At 36.7% G+C, this 18,438-nt stretch overlaps 1 protein-coding gene across 2 annotated transcripts in view; it reads right to left on the bottom strand.

Moving 5' to 3' along the window:
• The window catches only part of BMPR1A (bone morphogenetic protein receptor type 1A), a 138,954-nt gene that overhangs the window by 20,190 nt on the left and 100,326 nt on the right, over positions 1–18,438 (bottom strand). For both annotated transcript variants that reach the window (XM_082673797.1, XM_082673796.1), the window contains exons 3-5: positions 12,546–12,764; positions 7,951–8,113; positions 5,315–5,417 (exon numbers count right to left, since the gene is read on the bottom strand). In XM_082673797.1, the coding sequence (XP_082529923.1) occupies positions 5,315–5,417; positions 7,951–8,113; positions 12,546–12,612 (333 nt within the window). In that variant the 5' untranslated portion in view covers positions 12,613–12,764. The remainder of the gene's footprint in view (positions 1–5,314; positions 5,418–7,950; positions 8,114–12,545; positions 12,765–18,438) is intronic.

The following is an 18,438-nucleotide window of genomic DNA, read 5'->3' as shown; positions in this document are numbered from 1 at the left end:
GTCCCTAATACATCAGAAAATGAGCACAGGGAAAGACTGTAGTCATGGGAACAGATACCAAAAATTATATGTGAAGTTTTATTTCATTAAAAGTACAGTATTTGAGAAGTTCTTAACTTGAATGCTGACATTTCAGCACTACCTGCAAGAAGTGCCATTCTAGACCAAAACAGTAACAGAAAGGAATTGTCTGTCATCACAGAAGTAGCAAGAATATAAGCAGAAATCAACCTCCTTATTCTTAAATATCAGATGGGCAGAAAGGAGAAACCTCGGTATAATCAGGTGTTCCTTTAAAAATGTGAAAATGAGATTCCATAGGGGAATCTATATGGGATTCTATAAGGGACTTGAGATTATATAAGAGAAGAGAAGATGGGTCAAGAGTACTTGGAAACCTCCAAAAGCACAAGTTTTACATTTTACCTAAATTTTTAACTTTCTAACAATTGTTTTTACTTTTAAATGATCATAAAAAGAAAGAGAAAAGAGAGACATGTCAGAAGTTACACAGGTGACTCTGAAAAAAATATCCCAGATCTAGAGAAAACTTACATGAAGGATGGAATGAAGAGTATACAACTAAGATGAATAAAAGAAGCGTGAAGCATCCAAGAATAGTCCAGTATGGCTAAAGTTCAAAATGAGCTCAGCCTTGCAGGACAGAAAATGTAAAGAAAAATCAGGAAGGGGTTTTTGGCAGTGCTAGAAGGAAGACCACCAAGCAATGGATGTAGTATTGCCGACAAAATACTAGGGAATGGAGGACAAAGAAAATGAACACTTCCTTAACTTTCGTTTTGTTCCAGTCTTCTCTATCAAGGATGATTGCAGGAATGAAGAAGGCAGACCAAACGCCAGTAAGTGGGATTGGTATCCCAGAAGTATGCAGAGACCCTACAATGTTTCTGTGTTCTGTCTGAATTCCCATCTTCTCAGCTAGGTGAATTACATCACAGGAAGTTGAGAGCACTTGGGAGAAGGCTGAAAGTGGTATGATTTAAAGATTTTAAAAACGAGGAGTGCTGTAAACTAGATAGCTAAATGTTATATTACTTTTAAAAGGGAAAGAAAGACTTTGCCAACAACAGATTGGGGGCAGCACAGTATTATGGAAACAACAAAGATTTGGGAATCAAACAGCTTAAATCATAGCTTTGCCATTTATTAACTTTGTGACCCTGAGCAATGAACTTACTTCTCTCTGGGCTTTAGTTTCCTCTGCTATAAGACGGAGGATAAAAAATACCTGCCTTATAGGGTAACTGGGGGAAAATGAGGTAAAATATACCAAGCACTCAGCATATTAAATGCAAATAGTAAATGTTCAATAAATTAATTCTTCTTCCTCTAGTGAATGTGACACAGATCCCAGCTGACATTCTAGAATAAGTCACAAATGTTTGTAATCTCCTGGAAGACTCAATGTGGCTTCACTGAGAACAAGCAACATGAAACTCACATCTTTCTTATGTAGGTTAACTACGTATCTGGGTAGGCAAAAGTTACGTGTGTCTAGATTATGAAGTTGGGTGACACAACCTTTCCGGTTCCTGCACTCCCTACTCCCATGCTCCACCCAAGTCCATTTGTATCTCTGGATTTAGGTGGGCAATAAAAATCCTTGTGGGGAAAAAACTCACTTGGCATTCACAAAATAGGAGATTCTAACTTATTTAGTGAGCTTGAATGGGGGGGTTGCAGGTGAGGGGGAGTGGTACACGATAAAGGAACTGAAACCAAATTACAAGAGATGGCAGTGCGGTTTCTGAGAAATAATTCATCCTACTGGAAGAAACAGAATAAGCCAGATTTACCTACAGAGACTGGATTGTGTGAGGGAAAATCAAGGTCTGGGTGAAGCATGGTGATTATCACTTGAACTTGTTTTGATTCAAACCTGACAGTATGTGAAAGCACTGGGAGGAAAAAGCTTAGGTAAAAGTAGCAGAGCTGTTCTGCTCAGATGAGGTGCCAGGTAAATTAAGAGCGAGGTAGAGCAAGATACACAGAAAGTGAGATAAGTGGTGGTCAACATGTTTTGTCTGTGTAACCCCTGAATGAATTCTGAAAAACAATGTATCCCCTCATACATTTTTAGACTGACACCTAAAATTTTTCATCATAAATAGCTGCAAAGAACGTATTGATAATTCCTTGTATATTGCACATATTTTAAAATAAAATTAAAATAACTCTTAAATCTATTCAGTAGAATCTAAATAATATAGCAATTCAATACCCATTATCATTATTTAAAAAAATAAATGGTCAAAATGCTTCTTTAACAATTGAAAATTTTATAGTGTTCCTTTTGCTCCTTGAGCTCCTATTCCGTTTCCACATTTTCCACAATAATTATGTCCTAATGTTCATGGAGAGGGGGAAGGGTAAGCTGGGCCGAAGTGAGAGAGTGGCATAGACATATATACACTACCAAATGTAAAACAGATAGCTAGTGGGAAGCAGCCGCACAGCACAGGGAGATCAGCTTGCATAGCACAGGGAGATCAGCTCGGTGCTTTATGACCACCTAGAGGGGTGAGATAGGGAGGGTGGGAGGGAGACGCAAGAGGGAGGAGATATGGGGATATATGTATATGTATAGCTGATTCACTTTGTTATAAAGCAGAAACTAACACAACATTGTAAAGCAATAATACTCCAATAAAGATGTTAAAAAAAAATTGTCCTAATGTAATATGTATCTTGATAAATAATTCTCCACATGAAAAATAAACATATATAATCTATTTTATTTCCTGTGATAGTATGTCTTTAAGTCAAAAAATTATTTTGGTTTGATTTATCATCACAATTATTATTAGTATAAAATTAATCAAAACTGTATATATATTATAATCTTTATTAAAATACTAATATAAAAAGAAAATTTTATTGGAGAGGTATGAGATGAATGACACTTTTAAAAAAACTACTTCATAAATTCATGGATAATTACTTATTGCTAGAATGCGAAAGTTTGGCATTAACTTTAATCCTATTTTTATCTTTTCCTTTTTTGGGGTCAGTACTAAGATTCTTTGTTCACATAAACAAAAAGATGATAATGGAAGGAACTAGTTATACCATTGTCCCATAATTCTTTAGAGACCTTCTAATCGTATGCTAAAACTCCTATAATGATCCTATTAGGAAAAATTATTTTACATGATCTAGCAAATTGGTTGAAAGCAAAAAATGAAAAAATACCAGATACGCAAATATATCTGCTATCCCCGAGTTCCCCACACTGATACTTAGATTTCGAATTATAACACTGTTTGGAAACTTGAGTATTTACATTCCAGGCCACTAATCTGGAAACTGTGACAAGGCTGATGGTGAAAAGGAAGGAAGGAAAAGAGAAATTGCTTAAGAAGCTCTGGTCTCAGGCAGATCAATATTAAGCAATAGGACCTGTGGAAGTTCATGATAGGTAAACCAATCCCCTTAAAACTATCCATGTGCCTATGCGATCCTTGTGTAATGTAGTCTGTGTGCACCCAGGTATATGCGTAACCCAGTTTAAAGCCTGCTTGGTTACATCATCAATATGGTAAAAGCTAACGTTTTCTAAGTCCTTACTATGTGCCAGTTGTGCTAAACTCTCTGCATATATGCTACCTCTCATTTGACCCTTAAGAACTCCTTTGCTGATGAGAAAACAACTTGAGAGTAAAGCTCCCGGCTCAAAGTTCCACAGCTAGCAAGAGGCAGCATGTCTATCTGAACACAGATTGTCAAGCTTAACAATTAAATTACATTGATAAATTCATTTGGGACACATCTAGTTGAGGGGGCCTGCGAGACACTGGTTACTACTGTCGAGCTCAGTGCTTTAACCACAGAGAGGTCTTTCTTCCAACATTTTAAAGTGATTAAACAGTGTACTGTAGTGCGGTTGATAAATATGCAAAGAGCATAAAACTGGAAGAGACAAACAAATCAGCATCCCCCAAATCCTGACAAATTAGAGCAAAGGATTAATTTTAATACAATGAAATTTAACTTAGACAAGTATGTGACAATTGTGTAACAAAACTCATTCCATTCCCACCTACTTGTTTGTGTCAAGAAACCAACAGCACCAATAAAGGATGGAAGAGATAAGGATGAGTAGAAGCATGAGTGAAAGACATGGGGATTTCAGCTGACAGAAAACTCCATATATTTCAAGAATATGGTACGACAATCAAACCTCTAACATGAGATTTGGCTGCATTTAGGAAAAGGGAAAGGAGTTACTAATTCTTGTTTTTTTTTTTTTCTTTTCTTCTGGCCAGACCACAGTCAATTCTGCATCTTACATTGAGAAACTGAAGAGTGAGTAACTCTAAAGCTGGTGATTATAAGGGGCCGTTGAAGTCATTTTGAACTACTATTTTCACTGGGCAAAGACTATAGGGTATGGGGAGTAAAGCGGTACAAAAAAAAATTTCTTCACATAGTAAAGGGCTACCATATTAAAAAGGGAATCAATTTGTTCTCTATGGTCCAAGGAAGTACAAAGGAAGAGAGACTTGCAGTCATCCAGAGGAAAAGCTTTCTAAGGGTAAGGTCAGGTCATTACTACAGATGAAAAAGGTGGGCTTGGGAGGTAATGAGCCCCTGTCACTAGAGGTGTAGCAAACAGATGGGATGCAATATGTGTGAGCGTGTATGTATGTGTGTGTGTGTGTGTTCGCGTGCGTGCATGTGTGGTTTCTATCAACCCTGAGAACTTCTCATTAATTGGAATAATTTTCTAAAATAGCTGAGGCTTAAATTTGTTAACAAACAGCTCTCTCTGGAGCTGTTTTCAAAAACATTGGAAGGATCCCCTGGGGCAAAATTACTATACAGGATTTTGAAGAGATTAGGTTTATAACCCAAAGCCATCAATATGTTCATAAACTATTACTGATCCTCTGATTCCTTTGCTGTGCTGTTAAAGTAACTCCACTGAGATCTCCTTACAAGGACTTAAGGTCTCTAAGTCGTCTCAGAGAGATGTAAAGGTTATTTACCTGTCACCTTAAAGTCTTTCCAGTCACTTTTATAATCCAGAAATAAGTGTGACAGTATCATTCTTTACAGGCTTGACAATTAAAAAAAAAAGATGATTTAAAACCTATTTTAAAGTAAAATAATCTGTAATTTCAATTGGCACAATCATATAACGTGAAGCAAGAGCTAAGCTTCCTCCAATATATTTGCTTCCAGAACACACAGCAATGTGCAGACCAGGCATACTTCTCCTTGGGGAATCAACGCTTTTCTTTTCCTGTGGTCCCTCCCTTCTTTATTTCATAGGCCTCAAATTAGGTCTTACCTTGCACTGAAAATCAGATCCTTCATATTTCATACACCCTGAAGCCAACGTGGTTTCTCCCTGGTCATCTTCTTCTATGATGGCAAAGCAATGTCCATTAGTTCTAAAAGAAAAAAAGCCAAAAAACCAAAAACCAACTTCACATTGGAAAGTACTAATTAAATCTCAGTATGAATGTGACCAGTTACTGATCTGATGGCTTTTAGTTCTGAATTAGAATTACATTCGCATTTGACTTACTGGCAAAACCGTACATGTTTTAAGGCAAATGAAAATTGTCATATCTGAACTAAAACCTAAAGGTCTAATAAAAATCCTGTGTTAGGTAGAAAAGGATTTTCTATTAAACAAGTCCCACCAAATATGAAATACTATGTAACTTCTCTTTGCTAATCATAGTCATGTGATCACAGAAAGATGATTTATACAACTTTATAAAGTAAATAATCTTAACGTTTAAAAATATACTTAAAAATAACTATCTCTTTTCATCCATAAGATTTTCAGTATTCCCATACTGTACACAATAATAAATAAAAACAAACTTTACTGTGAAACATAAAAATAGATTCAATGACAAAGAAAAGTATATTTGGGAAGACCAGACTAACTAAGATCCTGAGAGGCACTTTTTATTTAACATGATAGGAAAAAAGGGAGAACTTTTGAATAGCTGAATTTTCAAGAAATTTATATAAATGGATTTGTATTTAATAAAATGTTATCGGGACTTCCCTGGTGGCGCAGTGGTTAAGAAACCGCCTGCCAATGCAGGGGACATGGGTTTGAACCCTGGTCCGGGAAGATCCCACATGCCGCGGAGCAACTAAGCCTGTGTGCCACAACTACTGAGCCTGTGCTCTAAAGCCCGCGAGCCACAGCTACTGAAGCCCGCACACCTAGAGCCCGCGCTCCGCAACAAGTGAAACCACTGCAATGAGAAACCTGTGCACCACAACAAAGAGTAGCCCCCACTCGCCACAACTAGAGAAAGCCCACACGCAGCAACGACTACCCAATGCAACCAAAAATAAATTAAAATAAAATAAAATAAAATAAAAAATTGGAAAACCCCAGAGGGGAGTATCTTTAAAAAAAAAAGTTATCATTTTAGGACTAGTATGCCAGAATTTTCTCCTAATATATTCATTAGGCTTTCATGGGTAGGAAGAAACATCTAAAAGATTTTTTGTGTCCCTCCTTACTGTTCATATCAGTAAGTATACTGCTTACAGTTAAAAGAATATTGCATAATTATTCATTTTCTGAAATGAGAAAATGTTAAGTGTGAGGTGAAATTCTGTTAAAATTGATGATTCCCAGTTTTACTCTGGGTTACTAAGCCTCTAACAAATAGCCCACACAGATCAAGCAAGAACTACAGACAAGAAGTCTGGCAAGAAGTCTCTTGGTGACAAAGGGAACACTCCCCTAACAACAGATCACCCAGTCTGCCAAAGAAAGTCAACCACCACCAGCACAAACAACAAATCTAAGACATGGTGAACCATCATATAATTTCAGTGTTTTATATGTATACATTTTGGCTTTATATCTGGTCACATTCAAAGAGCATAAAATTATTAGGGAAATACAAAACAAATCAATAATTATTGATTATTACACCTTTATAACAGGGGGACAACTGACTGATGAGATTGAGTCGTTCAGGGAATTTTTTTGGCTAGTAAGTCAATTCCTCAATGTGCCCCAAGAATATGGAATAGAATTACATGATCATATATAAATATTAATTAGTTAACATGAAATTAAGTAGAAAAATTAAAGTGGTTATATAAATCAGATTTGGATTTGGGAGTTCACATAAGAAAATAACACAAAATTAATTAAATATCACAATATCATTCTTATAGATCTGCAAAATATTTCAACCAATTTATTTATTTAATAGGAAGGTTTTTTTAAAAAAATAACTTATTTATTTATTTATGGCTGCATTGGGTCTTTGTTGCTGTGCACAGGCTTTCTTTAGTTGAGGTGAGCGGGGGCTACTCTTCGTTGCGGTGCGTGGGCTTCTCATTACGGTGGCTTCTCTTGTTGTGGAGCATGGGCTCTAGGCATGCGAGCTTCAGTAATTGTGGCACGTGGGCTCAGTAGTTGTGGCTCGGGGGCTCTAGAGCACAGGCTCAGTAGTTGTGGTGCACGGGCTTAGCTGCTCCGTGGCATGTGGGATCTTCCCAGACCAGGGCTCGAACCTGTGTCCCCTGCACTGGCAGGTGGATTCTCAACCACTGCACCACCAGGGAAGCCCCTATTTCAACCAATTTAGAATTACACGGTTTTAGGTGAATTTTCAAGGTTTCTTTTTGGTAATCTCTAAGTTTTCTACAATGAATATCAATCACTTTATGATAAAAAGATCACTAAATAAACCCAAAATGCTAGACAAATACCAGATTTCTTTTAACTCTTTAAAACCTATATTACTCTAAGGAAATAACCATCAATCACTTAATAGTAATAAATGTTCCTATATAAAAAACAAGAAGCTTTTGGCTCTTTGGAAAAACCATATAAAGTTAAAGAAACAAAATTCAGACAAAGTAAACGACTCTTAAAATAGTACTAATAGTACTATTCTCGTAACTTTAAGAAGAACTGCATAAAATACTTACATGCATGTGTTATTAATAGCATCATCCGGGCAGTGTCCTGAGCAATAGCACTTTAAAAAAGGCAAGGTATCCTCTGGTGCTAAGGTTACTCCATTTTCTGACTTTTTCTGGTCGGAGTCTGATTTCATCCCAGTACCATGGAGCATACTGTCTAGATTCTGCCCTGCATTCAAACATGAAGTTGTAAATAAACCATTCTGAAAAGCTAATTCTTTTATTCCAATTTTCAGTGAGAAGTTTCTAAGCTTTCTTATTGTATTAATTGCAGCTAATGTGTGTTTTAATTAAAAATAAATTTCATTCATATAATTAACATTTATTAACAGCCTAAAATGCACGGAAAAACTATCCCAGGTATTGTGGGATATATGGAGATGATTATGCCACAATTTTTGCACTAGTGAAAGACAAACAAGAGTGGCACAAGGTAGAATACGGTCATAACTTGTAAGAAAGGTACAAAATGGAAAGCAGTTTCAGAGAAGAACGAGATTATTTCCAATCATTAAAAAATATGTATAGCTGATTCACTTTGTTATACAGCAGAAATAACACACCATTGTAAAGCAGTTATACTCCAATAAGGAGGTTTAAAAAAAAAAAAAGGCAAATTACAGTTCTTTTTTTAGACTCTCTGGTTCAAAACTTGTGACTAGTTTAAAAAAAGTAAACTCCTTTATTTGTACCTCTATGTGGAAGTGAAACTACTAAGCATCTTGCTCTGGATTTTAATTGCTTAAGTAAGGGAATTATGAGAGCATGGGGACTAATCATATTATCTGGTGCCTTTTATCTCAAGGTCATTGGTTCAAATCCAGACTACGCTGCCAGAAAATGAAGGTCACTGTAGGGCAGTAGTTGGCACATGGAAACAGAACTGTGTTCTTGCATTAGAGTCTCGTAGCCTCAAATGACAGATACTGTCATATTTGATACTGATTCTTTCAGGCTGAAAGCAGAACAGAACTAAAACAACGTTTTAGTAATTCCTTTCTCCCTCTGAATCAGCTGAAATCAGCTAGGCTACTCCTTGTAGAGTTGATCTTCATGGAATGAAATGTAGAGCTAAAACAGGTATAAAATATTAAGAGAACTGTGTATGTATTTCATTATAGATGTTAAATAAGTGGTTCAAGGCATAATGTGAACTTGACTTAAAATTTAGCCGTACTGGTGAGATGAACTTGAAAAAAGTAAAAGTAATACATACACCACACATTGATAACAGGAAAAGAATGTGCTGCTAAATAAATTTTAGTGATTCCATGCCATAAATTTCAATAATGTTCACTTAATCCTCTAAATTGCTACAAAACGTAGACTTCATTTATGTTAAGAGCATCAACGAAAAAAAAGGGGCGGGGAAGAGTTTCAGGAAGGGAAGAAATCCACTGGGCTAGAAATGAGGAAATCTAGATTCTGGTCTACTATGTTCCTCCACCATTTATCTAGCTGGATGATCGTGGACAAGCCATGTCATTTCAAGCCTCATTTACTCAATAAGACCATAGGACTAAAGCATATCTGAGGTCTCTTAACCAGTTTTAAAATCATATTACAACAACAGAAGGAAGCATCAATTTAACTATGGAGACCAAATGGCAAACAATATATTTACGCACGCAATTAGTTTTTCAAAAATCTAATGATACATAGAAAAAACAGTATAGTGTGGCAGAAATAACACTGAAATAACAGTGAGAAGTCAAGGGTTCAAGTCTTGAATATCTCCATTGATAAGTTAGTCTCTGAACCTCAGATCTCTATCTATAAAAAATGATGATAATAATTTCTGCCCAATTCAAGAGGGCTTAAATACAAAAGTGTATAAATGAAGATATTACTAATAACAAAGATCATACTAAAAGATCACCAATACCTGGAAAATTCAAAGTTACAGATGGTTAATCCACATAACTTCCGAGAACACTGTTTGAATTTACGAGATAGAAATATTTTAATCATAATAATTTGCATCTGAGGTTTATATTACCTCAAGTATTAATTAACAAAACACTGATTAGAGGCCAACTATGTGCAGGCAAGTTACTGAATGTTGGAAACTGATGTGGTCCTTGAGAAACTTGGAAGGAGACAAAGGTGTATGTGTGTGGAGGGGATAATCACATAAATAAACACAATTCAAAGAGTGATATAATACAAAGGTGCTATGTAAACAAAGGAAGGAGCCAATAACACAAACTCATCCTAGGGTGTCAAACGCAAAGAAACCTGAGCTATAAGTTGTAAAATTTCACTAAATAGAGGCATGGATACAAAGAAAAATAGCTAGCAACAGCCTCTCTGTACTCTCTCCCTAGATGACAGCACTTATTCCCATGGTTTAAATAAATCTCTTCGTTGATGGTTCCTAGATTTACCCCTTCAGCCTTGACTTGCTTAAGTAACTCAAAACTAACTCGTCTAAAATGGAATGCTTGACTTTTCTCCTCAAACCTGGTCCTCCCCAGGTCTTTGGCTCACCCTCCAAGATATATCTCACTTTTTCTCATTTTGGTCTAGTTCCTGCTATTACCCGGGCCCATCATATCATGTCACTTCCAAGACAAGACACTGATCTCCCTACTTCTGTTTTTGCCCCCTCCAACCCATTTCCCACACAGCACAGAGTTATCTTATAAACCTAAATCTGATCCTGTCATTCCCTGCTTAAAACCAATTAATGGCTTCACATACACTCAGAATAAAATCCAACCTCCTTCACCAGGCCTGTTGAAGACCTGCAGGATTTGGACCCTGTGGACCTCTCTCTCCATCACGCCCAAACATACAGCCCTGTGTCAGTTCCTAGAACATGCCAATCTCTTTCTACACACAAGTCCTGTGTTTACAAAGCATAAAATTATGAGTCCTGGTGTGGGCTGGAGCTATGGGTTATATATATAACACCACTCTAGCAATCCATAGTAATCTCTAAGAAATAACTTTTTTTTTTTGGCTGCTCTTCGCGGCATGTGGAATTTCCCGACCAAAGATTGAACCCGTGCCCCCTGCAGTGGAAGCAGGGAGTCTTAAGCACTGGACCACCGGGCAAGTATGAAATACCATTTTTTCGACATTGGTTTTAGTTCTTTTCCTTAAGAGCAAATATTTTTATCTTATTATTTGAAGGGAACTATCAAACTAATCTTCTTTGAAAGGAAATGTAACAAATTTTGCTTATATTTCAGAGAAATATAATGCTTACTAAGATTTTTCACTTATGCCTGATAACTAATTACCAATTTATTTCATCTAACAAAAGTTTATCGGGACTTCCCAGGCGGTCAGCTGGTTAAGATTCTGTGCTTCCACTGCAGGGGGCACAGGTTCGATCCTTGGTCGGGGAACTAGGATCCCACATGCTGTGCAGTGTGGGCAAAAAAAAAAAAAGTTTATTATATAACAACTTAGGATGGGGAATGAGAATTTTGTATCATATTGTCTCTATGTGATCTATATAGATTAAAAAAATTTTAATACTAAATACTGATTACCTGGGAGTAAGGTAGCAAATACAAATGTTACTATTAATTTAAGTCATCTTCAAAACTATAATAGCTTTGGTTGATACTGATCAACAAGGCATCTAACAAAAGACGTTAAAATAAAGATGTTTTATTAAATAACGTGGTGTTTCACACAAAAATGTAGCTTTTGCAAGAGTGCTTTTATATTCTCAGTATGGGTACTAAACAAGGGTACTAAACCTAAGACAAAATACAAAGAAGCTACAGGTTTCATTATTCTGTTCACTCAAATGAAAATGTCAAAAGATTTATGCTGTTAATCATAATTCTTATTAGCAGATTTTAATCATCACTCTGAACAAAACATTATGAAGAACAATCTGTGAAGGTATAAACTTAAGAGAACGGAGATGTTCAGTAAGTTCTATATAAAATCATTTTGCCAAATACCACTATCTCTTCAGTTTAAAACATTGTCCTAATTAAACCATACAGGGAAAAAGCTCATATGCAAATATATAGCCCATCTGATCCTAAGAGTCATCAAAATAACTTCCTGTTTGGGAGTTCTAAGCTGTGAATGCATAGTGTAAAATTACAATATTAGTCATAAATAAAACTTTGAGTACTCTGAAGAAATTTTAATATTTGGCACACAGAAATTCCATTTATGTTTCTCAACTCTTAACAACAATAAAATGTTTTTTAAAAATTGACATTTATTCCTTATTGTATTTTAAAGGGGAGAGGTATTTTAAAACTAAGTCTTGAGTACCTATTACCCTTAGGCACTAGGTCACCTACTTTATTTTACATTTTATCTCATTTAATCCTCATAAGACCTGGTGTTGTACATCATAATGCCTATGTTACAGATAATACACAAAGTTCAAAGAGCCTGAGATTTTATACAGACTTGAAAATGTTTCTATCATAGTCAAGTTCAAAAATTATTTGGCATGTGTTTGTTCTTTGCCTCTATACTTAAAAGCTATTGGCATACTGGGCCTAACTGTTCAAAACGGGACATGAGTTGAAAGAGCGGTCCTAAGAATAAGTGTTTTTTATATACAGAAATAAATTACTAAAAACGAGATAAGATTGCTTAAATGAACACTGATTTACCTTGAACATGAGAAATGATGAACAGATAGGCTCCCAATAATCTGATGTAAATATACAGCTGAGTCATTGTTCAATTTTAACGTTCTCTGTACACTGTCACCTTTAATAACTAGTCTTGTTATGTCACTAATTTAAAAGACTTTCATTCAATGAGATTTTCTTGTAAAAGGTCTCGATCACTTGACAATGACTCCAGCTTCCACTGCTTTCTCTTGATTCCTGAAAGATAAAAATATTAAGAAGGAAATGAATATAACTGAATTCTGGAATGTTTTCAAAAACTAGGAGAGGAAAAACAAATGCCCAAACATACCTTTAAACAATGTAATACATTATTAAAGATTAATGTTATCATTGTTAAAAAAAAAAGGCACTGTAATTTAAAAGCTTAAATAATTTATTAATAGGTTGCCACCTCTCCTGACCTTAGATTAACCATATGTAAAATAAGATAAGAACACTAATATCTTAACAGTCTTTTCTGGCTGCTCTAAAGTAATTATTTTATTGCTATTAAGAAAATTTCTAAATATATTAAGAATAAAACAGGAAGAGCTGAATTTAGAACACTAAGCTAGGACTTCCCTGGTGGTGCAGTGGTTAAGCATCTGCCTGCCAATGTAGGGGACACGGGTTCGAGCCCTTGTCCGGGAAGATGCCACATGCCGCAGAGCAACTAAGCCCGTGCGCCACAACTACTGAGCCTGCACTCTAGAGCCCGCGAGCCACAACTACTGAGCCCACATGCCACAACTACTGAAGCCCACGTGCCTAGAGCCTGTGTTCCTCAACAAGAGAAGCAACCACAATGAGAAGCCCCCGCACCACAATGAAGAGTAGCCCCTGCTCGCTGCAACTAGAGAAAGCCTGAGCACAGCAACAAAGACCCAAAAGAAACCAGCCAAAAATAATAAATAAGTAAATTAATTAATTAAAAAATAAAACAGTAAGCTACTCATAAAAAATTTTTCAATCCTAGTAGATGTGATAAATAAAAACAACTTGAATCTTTCTAATAAATAATGTATTCTATAGATAGAAGGCCGACCTAGAAAAACATTTAAATATGCAGCATGCTTCCTCATTAAAGCAAAAACATTAGAAATGTATCTTAAATGAAATTATTTACCTAAAATACTACAAATCTGAATTCATTAGGATAAAACTGAGCTTTTCATATGGATCACATGAAACATAACCTCCCCAATTAAGGTTTGGCAATTATAAGATAGTTAAAGAGGTAACAGAAAAAAAGGTTAGTTTGTGTAAAGATGAATATGATTCTGTTTCTTCTCTCATCCTGCTGGTTCAGGCAACTGATTTTACTGACGTCAGCCTGAATTATTCCTCAATGAAAATGATATTATTTATTTGTAACACAATTATCCTGGCATGATTTCTACCATAAATATCACAAGCTTCCTATGTTAACTAAGAATTTTTCACTTTAATTAGCTCTCCAAAGGCACTTAAGAGTATTGAGGAAATAAGATATACAGTGAGATGTCATTTATATTGTACATTTTATATATGGCTTATTCTAAAATCTCTAATTTCTCTACTATGAAATTAATTTGATTTCCATCTACATCATGTTGAGAGAGTAAGATGTAAAGTCTAAAATTATTACAGAATAACATCTGTAATATGAGTTAACAGTATTTGAGAAAACTCACTTCTTGAAATTATGGGATACTTGTTCCAGGTTTCAAATTCAAAAGAAGTTTCCAGTATATTTCCAACATTGAACTCTCTCCTTATTTCTATTTGCCTATTAAATATCTCCATTAGGATTACATCCCACCTGTCCAAATCAAACTCACTAACTTTCCTTCTCATTGCTCTAGACCTGCCTCCTCCTCCTCCACTTGCTATCACAGAGGAGGGTGGTGTCATCCCTCCAGTCACCCATGCCAAAAACCCTGGTATCATTTCTGCCTCTCTTCCTAGCTCTCACTCTCTCCCCATACCTTCACTCATTTATTCATTCACTCACTTATTCACCAACAGTGTTTTCTGAGTATGTATTATACATCAATGCAAGGGGCTAGAAATAAAAATATGAGTATGACAGATTCTACTTCAAGGGCCTCATATTCTTGGTCAGGAAACGGACTGCTATGACTGGTTCCATCTTTCAGTGTCACTGCTTCTTCATCAGTTTACTTAAGCTAATATGTGGTCCTGTCTCATTACAGGTACAACCAAGGCATCCTGCAGTACAGTCGATGAGACCCTAAGCACCTGCCACACTCACAGTCCCTTTCAGAGGAAAGGGATCATGTGTGATTCCTTCTACACAAACATCTGTGACTCTACCACTCTCAGCACAAGTTTAAATCCTGGATCTGCCTTAAATAAGTAACTTCACCTCTCTGGATGAGTTTCCTCATCTGTAGAACTGGAATTATATTAACTCACAATTATCTGGAGAACTACATGAGGTAATAGCTAACATATATTCACCTCTATGTGGCAGACCATTACAATGCTTTGAATATATTAATATTAATTTACAGAATCATCACAACCACCTTGTAAGATAGGCACAATTTATTATTTTAACTTTACAGATGAGGAAACTAAGGCAAGTGGAGTTTAAAGAATTTATCAAAGATCACACAGCTGGTAAGTGTCAGGGCCATAATTCTAATCAAGAGGATCTGATTCTCGAGCCCATGTGTTAACTGCTACCCTATGCTGCCTTGCTGGATATTTTACATACATTACATAATGTAAACTATACATTATAAAGTATTTAGAAAAGCCTGGTACAGAGTAGGTACTTAATAAAAGTTTCCTCCTCTCAGACATGTTTATAACATACTTGCCAACCTGGCACAGGAAGTAACAAGTGCTCTCCACGACGATCCCATCTGCAAGACATTTTTATACACTAAAAACCCTGCAACAACTTGTATGGAGAACAGCTACCAGCCAAGAGAAGGCTAAAGGTAAAATGGCTTCAAGTGCCTCATTTGTAATCTAACAATGGAAGCCCCTAATCTTTTAAAGAAAAATGTTAGGTTTTAGCTGACTACAAGCTCAATAAGCATCAGTGCTTATGACAATTCTAAGACATGAAGGCAATCTAATCAAGCATTGATAGAAGCACACTGCCATAATCAAAAAGGGTAACCATCTTACTTTATCCCACCTGGTCAGGCCTCAAATACTTTAGAGAAGAATGACAAGAATGCAAAGGATAGAGAAATGACTACACGTGAGATACAACTGAAAGGACCAGGGATCTTTCCTCACAGAGTATCAAAGGAATAAAGTGTGAATGTACCTCTGCCAAGGACATGACAGGCATGATGCAAACAAGACAGACCAATTAAATGACTTATCAGATTCCCTCCAGCTCTGAATTCCTGAGTGAATAGTGTTCTAGCTATTGAATGTTAATTTATTTCCCAAATATTTATTAAGTGCCTATTATATACATGATTCTGTATGAGACACTGAGAATATAGTGAGAGAGCAAAACAGACTGAGCCTTCATGGAGTTCACAGTCAAATAAGATAATTAAGATATTTAGACATTAAACAAGACAATACAAATGATACGTGATCACAACTTGAGGTGAGTGCAAAAAAGAAAAGTGCCAGGTCCTTGAGGGACATGGGGAGTGACCTAATCTAATCCAGATAGAGAGGTCAAGGGAAGCAACGTAGAAAAGTGACATTTAAGGTGTAATCTGAAGAATAAAAGAGTTATTTAGTCAGGTAAAGACACGAGGTTGGGGAGGGGGCTTGTTCTAGGCATAACGAACAGCCTGCTCAAAGATCTTGAGGCAGAGAAGAGCAAAGGAGAACACAATGTTTCTGAAATGTTGAGAACAAGGGTTAATGTAGTGGAAGATGAGGTTGAAGAGACAGAAAAGTCAAGGACCAGGTCAGGCAAGATCATATGAAGGATTTGGGATTTAAATGTAAGTGGGATGGGAAGGCAATTATCTGGTTTCTCTGTAATGAACTGGAGGGGACAAAAGCAGAAGGAAACAGACCATTAAGAAGGATATAGTAGCAGTTTAGGAGAGGGACAATAGTGGTTAAGCTTAGGGTGGTGGTGGTACAGTGGATGGAGTCAAGATATATTTCACAAACAGATTCAGTAGGCCTTGGTAATGGATTAAATGTGGGGGTAAGGGAGAGTGAGGGGTCAAAAAAGATCCCTACATTTCCGGCATGAGCAATTACCAAAAATGGGGACAAATGGATTTTGAAAAAAGTGGGGAGAAGAGATCAATGGTTCAATTTTTAGACATTTGAAATTACTCAAAGGGAATGTCTAATGGGCATTTTTTTTTTTTTTTTTTTTTTTTTTTGCGGTACGCGGGCCTCTGTTGTGGCCTCTCCCGTTGCGGAGCACAGGCTTCGGACGCGCAGGCCCAGCGACCATGGCTCACGGGCCCAGCCGCTCCGCAGCATGTGGGATCTTCCCGGACCGGGGCACGAACCCGTGTCCCCTGCATCGGCAGGCGGACTCTCAACCACTGCGCCACCAGGGAGGCCCTGTCTAATGGGCATTTGGTTCTGAAACTTAAAGGAAACTTTTGAGACTGAAGATATAAATCTGTTATGTCAACAGCATAGAGATATTTAAAGCTACAGTTCTGTATGAGATGGCCTTCTAGAATGAAAAGAGAAGAAGGCACCAGAACACCAATGTTCATTTAAAAATTAGATTAATAAAAGCATTAACATCATATATATTTACTTGGCATTCACTGATAAAAATAAGTTCATGGTCCAGGATCCATCATATACAATATTAATATAGTATACATTACCACAGCTGGAATATAAACTAATATTCATAAGTGATATTTTTCACAGTTAAAAAAACCCCACCAATCTACCAAAAGATCATTACGGTGATCTAAAATATGTCCACAAATGCTCTGACACTATCTTCAAAAGGTGAAGCCTAATTTCCTCCCTTGAATTCCCACTGGACTTAATGACTCACTTCTAACAAAATAAAATAAGGTGGAAACAACGGTTTGTCTTCTGAAACTAGATCATAAAAGGCACTTCAGATTCCTCCTTGCTCACTCTTAGGGAAGCTAGCTGCCATGTCAATAAGGACACCCACGCAGCCTTATGGAGAGGTCCATGTGGCAAAGAACTCAGGCCTCCTGCCAACAGCCATGTGAGTGAGCCACCTTGGCCGTGGATCCATCGGTGCCAGGGAAGCTTTCCAGTAACTGTAGCTTCATAGACATCTTAACCACAATTTATGAGACTTTAAACTAGAACCATCCAACTAAGCCTCTGGTGGACTCCTGATGGTCAGAATGAGATGATAAATGCTGGATGTTTTAAGCTGCTAAGTTTTTTGGTAATCTGTTGGGCAGCAGTAGATAACATTCATTGCTATAATACAGTCAATTCCAAGAAATTTGTTGAAATAATAAAAGCCTAATCACTATAAGTGATTGCACAGTCAACCAGAAGACAGAAGTCTGGAAGGCATAGTCAAGTCAGAGTATAACAATACAAGTATAACATAAACAGGGAATTCCCTGGCAGTCCAGTCGTTAGGACTCCACGCTTTCACTGCCAAGGGCCCGGGTTCAATCCCTAGTAGGGGAACTAAGATCCTGCAAGATGCGTGGTGCGGCCAAAAAAAAAAAAAAAAAAAAGTATAACATAAATAGTCACAATGCTCAAAGAACTAACTGGATAATACAACTAACATCTTTCTTTCAAAGGAGTAACCAGAGTATATTCTTTGTTTTTAAATTACCTCAATAAGTAAGGCTCATTTTTTTGTGGGGGAAAACCTGTCCCTAGTTCCACACTATACACTGTTACATTTGCCCTTTTAAACTATGGATTCCATAACGATGACATCACTTCTGTGTTCTAGGTAAAGGCACTTTTC

This window comes from Grampus griseus, assembly GCF_964374135.1.
Source record: "Grampus griseus genome assembly, chromosome: 16".
Lineage (NCBI taxonomy): Eukaryota > Metazoa > Chordata > Mammalia > Artiodactyla > Delphinidae > Grampus > Grampus griseus.
Note: the sequence above shows the minus strand (reverse complement) of the source record. Positions and strands in the feature narration are given on the sequence as shown.